Raw genomic sequence first — 4,496 nt, forward strand, 5'->3', positions numbered from 1 at the left:
TTCTCCAAATGGACTCCACAAATCAGATAAAGGCACTTCAGGATGTCCTAGAAGGACAACTGGATGATGGAAACGGAAAGGATGATTTCCTCATTACCTTTCAGCACCAAGACGACATGGAAAGTCTTCGAACTTTGTTGATGAACAACACTTAAAAATCAATGCCATGTTCCTCGAAGAGTGATCTAATACGATCCGTCCCATCATTACTATCATTATTGATTTCATTATTATTAACGTTATCATTTTTCTCATTAGGTTCATCATTAATATCATTTTAGTCTTTCATTAACATTTTTACTGTTTGTCTGCTTGTTTTATGTTAATGTTGGTTTGTTCAATAATTTGTTGTTAAATAAAATAAAAAACAGTCTGATGATCCCTTTAATTAAAATACACATTCAAATATATTACTTTTTTCATCATTTAATGCATAATTAAGATAATTTAATGTTTTGATAGTTAATTTGTTATTTTGTGAAATGTGTCAATATTGTATTTCATAATTAGAAAAACCAAAGTTTAAGTTCATTGTCGCTGCATTTCGCCACATTCATTTAGGTTTCTTGTCGTTCTTAAATGAGTTGGGCAGAAGGCGGGGTTAAATGTGTAACTCCGCCCACATTGAGGTCTGCATTTCTGCAGCCAGGAGTGGGATGTGTAAGATGAGACGGCAGAGGTTGAGTCACTGATGTCATGGTTGTAGTAAACAGTGGCTATCTATACTTTGCCAAGCACATCCTGTACAGAAGGCATCAATACATTTTTGGGGTGGCTCAAGCCTTTTCCCAATCATTTGGAGGGCCAAAGCAAAGGAGGGTCACGTCTATTTTGATTAAAGATACCAAAACTCCTCCGGAAGCCCCTCAAATAAAAAAACAAAAAGTCCCTAAAGTATTCAAATTCAAATTCACTATGATACAGAATACAGCACCATACTCTGTTATGCAGAATCAAACATGCCTCAAGAAATCCTTGCAAAATTGCATTAAGCAATTTTTTGCCCTCTATGTGCAGTAGTAGGCTTGACTGTTGTCTAGACAATAGACTTAGACATTGTAACTTCTCAAAAATGTCTGGGTCTCACTGGCTAGATATTCCATTGCCTTGTTTGATTCAACTCTCTGCCATTAAGTGGCTGTCCAGTAGTCTATAAAAGGGTTGTTGGCTACACACTGCACAATACTGCAGACTCAGGGGTTGATCCTCAGTGGGATCAACAGCACCAGTAACCATTTCATTACAAGGTGATTCAGTGTTAACTTTTATATTTACTTAATGGGTGGATGCTATCAATCCTGACAGCCATCAGTCTGAAAGCAAGCTTTGAATCATCGGACAACTTATTTCAGCAGCCTGGTGAGGAAGATGTCTGCGATGATTCCAGCGATGAGGATGAGGACCATGAGCAGCAATACGAGGCCCCGCCGTAAAACCAGCTGTGTTATTGACAAAACATTTCCCACTGTAGTGGTAGTGGATTTACTCTGGTCCGCAATATGCACCTCCTGATACGTGTGGTCCACCTCAGTAATCTCACCACTAGATGCAGTAGTGCTGACCTGGTACTGGTTCTGATTCGAGTCTGAAGGTTTGGAGAGAAGCTTTAGTTTTAAGAACATACTGTCACACAAGGATGTTTCAGTTAGTGCGTCGGAGCTTACCTTTAATTCTCATCTCAACCATCTCATTTTCTTCCTTGATCTGGACTCCTGCTCTCACAAGAGCCTGATCAGAAACATTAGAAATAGTTATTTACATCAGGTATTAACTTTAATCTCATCTGGAGAAAAAGTCAAATTTTGATTGGTCAAGGTATGTACAAGTTCGTACCTCTTCAGCAGCCTGCTTCCAATCGAGCTTGAACACAAATGTGACGAAGAAAATCGACTGCATCAGCACACAAATGCAAAGTCCTGTCCAAAGTCCTTTTCACAGAGACGGGAGAAGAGTTTTAATGGCTTCCCCAAACTCTACTTGACAAGCAGGAGATAATACAGCAGTAATTGCAGAACTGTACATTAAGTAATTTAACATTAACAGTTGGGTCTTACCTACAATGCCCATGTTTGCTGCAAACATTAAGGACACACCAATAGGGAAACCAATAAAATAGTATCCCACCAGGTTACAAAGAGCACCAATCAGCTGTTTCCCTGCTCCTCTGAGAACCCCTCCAGCAACACCCTGCCCAAATCAAACAGAGATTGGGTCCAATCACATTCTGTGTACTGTATGTCAAGATTGGGTGTAAAAGCCTGAATACTACCATTAGGTTGTTTCTCACCGCAACAGCATCAGCAAGATGCACAAAGCCAAATATGAGCATGACGTCAGCAACCCTCTGTAAAATGTCTCTAAAAAATGCAGATAGAGATTATTGGTAGACACTAAAAGATGTTTTGGCAAATATTCTTTAGTGAGGTAGAAAAACATCTCCAGCTGACATATACAGTAAAAACAATAAACAGATTAGGGTCGTTTTGCTTGACAGAAATGCAACAAACTGGATAACACATATAACTATGTGGCAGACTCTGCAAATATAGGATGAATAGCTGTCTCAGCAGTGTTGATTGTTGCATCACACAATAAGGAGTTCAGTGTTTCTGAGCCAGCATGAAGATGATGAGCTTGGTAAATGTATAGAAAATGGAACTAAGCCTGCTATGTCACATTGACTGCAAATAACAATACACAAAATTAATTATTCAGTTTTTAAAGTAAAGTAGTAAAGTAAAGAGTATTGCGATAACCAGTTTTTCAAAGGGGTGTGCATAAAACTGACACGTCATGATCATGAGGAGTCTTGTTGAATGGTCTTGACTGTTGTCATTAAGTATCATTCGGTAAATGACGCTTTTAATGCTAAGTTAGCTTTGTCGGAGATGTTTGTTATAACAACTTGACATTAGCGAGACAATTAGCCTGTCAATGTCTTTGTTATGACAGCTTGACATTAACCTAGACAACATAACCTCTCATAAATATGTCATGGCAGGCCTAATTATCAAACTCTAACAAGCCATTTAGCTTGATGTTTTTTTTTTTTAACATATTTAAGAAACAAACAATTACAAACAATACACTGAGACGAAGAACACGTCTCAGGGCCAAAAAAAGAAAGAAATAACACTAAATAAACAGAGGAAAGACGGGAGGGAGGGAGACAAGACAACAGACACAGAAACAGACACACAAACCACACACATAAACATACACACACACACAGAGACACACACAAGACAATAGACCAAACACCTGCGCAAGCTAGAGATTTAAGTTAAAGGTCAAGTTAGAGATAGAGCTCTAACTTGACCTCACAGACTTAGCGATGCACCGCCACGTGTCCAGAGTCTTCCCCGAGGCACCATTGATCCGCGCCGTGGGGAGTTCCAAAAAATCACATCCAAAAAGGAAAGGGTACACGTGCGGATGGACGGGTTGCCATATTTAGCTTTATGTTTGTGGTTGGTTTCAAATTGGTTTACAGGTGACCATTATAATTGTGTCATGAATATGTTTTCTTGACCTCAAATAAAGTGAATTCATTTGGATTTGTCATGAAGTTTGATTTCACCATCACCAAAGTCGGGACAGAAATATAAAACTAAGCCTGTCACATGGACCCCCAATAAGGATAGACAAAATAAAAATTATGTTAGTGCAAGAACTTAAAGAGTATTGAGCACTTTATTTGAACATGATTGCATATGACACCGTCATAACTATGACATGACACCTGTTATGAACATGAAGGAGTATTTTTGAATGTTTATGTCTCTTGTTATTAAGTGTCATTCAGTAAATGAAAACACTTACTTTCATAATGCTTACATAAAAGTGATATGTAGAATAGTATCCTTGACCTCATGTAAAGTGAAACCATTTGGACTTGTTATTAAAGGGATACTTCACCGTTTGGCTTTAAGCTTTGTATCAGTAGACACCCGGTAGTATTTTCAAATGACCGTGCTTCCCCTCGCTCATGTCCACCTGAGACAAGATATCTCTGTATTGTGGGTCTGGTAAAAAAAACTCAGATATCGCAAAAATCGTCATTTTGCATCATCGGAGGCATTTTTGCCCAGACTTATTATAAACCAGCTAGTTCCCCATATTTTCAACCCCCACATAGAGGGTTGGCCCCGAAGCGAGCCAAAACTAGTCGAGTCAGCCATCTTGGAACTAAGCTACAGCTACAGCAGACAGAATACTCCGCACACTAGCATCTCACATCAAGTCCACTGATGTTATTGTACATCTTAAGTTGGTTTTTGCCAGGCATGGCATTCCAGAAACTTTGATGTCTGATTACGAGGTACTAGTTTCTGGACAAGCCTTTGCTTCCTTTGGAGCCTCATATGGATTCAGACATGTCACCAGCGGCCTAAGGTTTCCGCAGAGTAATGGTGAAGCAGAGTGGCCGTCCAGACTGTTAAAAACCTTCTGAAGAAAGCAGCTGACTTCTATCTGGCTCTACTTGCCTAGAGAGG

The 4,496-nt window shown here is 39.2% G+C and overlaps 1 protein-coding gene across 1 annotated transcript in view; it reads right to left on the reverse strand.

The window, feature by feature from the left end:
* Positions 1-653: 653 nt before the first annotated feature.
* LOC117954902 (multidrug and toxin extrusion protein 1-like) overlaps positions 654-4,496 on the reverse strand; it is a 10,942-nt gene continuing 7,099 nt past the window's right edge. Inside the window, exons 12-16 of the mRNA XM_034889018.1 lie at positions 2,288-2,357; positions 2,055-2,187; positions 1,834-1,928; positions 1,665-1,728; positions 654-1,585 (exon numbers count right to left, since the gene is read on the reverse strand). Coding sequence (XP_034744909.1) covers positions 1,344-1,585; positions 1,665-1,728; positions 1,834-1,928; positions 2,055-2,187; positions 2,288-2,357 — 604 coding nt within the window. The 3' untranslated portion in view covers positions 654-1,343. The remainder of the gene's footprint in view (positions 1,586-1,664; positions 1,729-1,833; positions 1,929-2,054; positions 2,188-2,287; positions 2,358-4,496) is intronic.

The sequence above is a fragment of the Etheostoma cragini genome, chromosome 2 (genome assembly GCF_013103735.1).
Source record: "Etheostoma cragini isolate CJK2018 chromosome 2, CSU_Ecrag_1.0, whole genome shotgun sequence".
In the NCBI taxonomy this organism is placed as follows: domain Eukaryota; kingdom Metazoa; phylum Chordata; class Actinopteri; order Perciformes; family Percidae; genus Etheostoma; species Etheostoma cragini.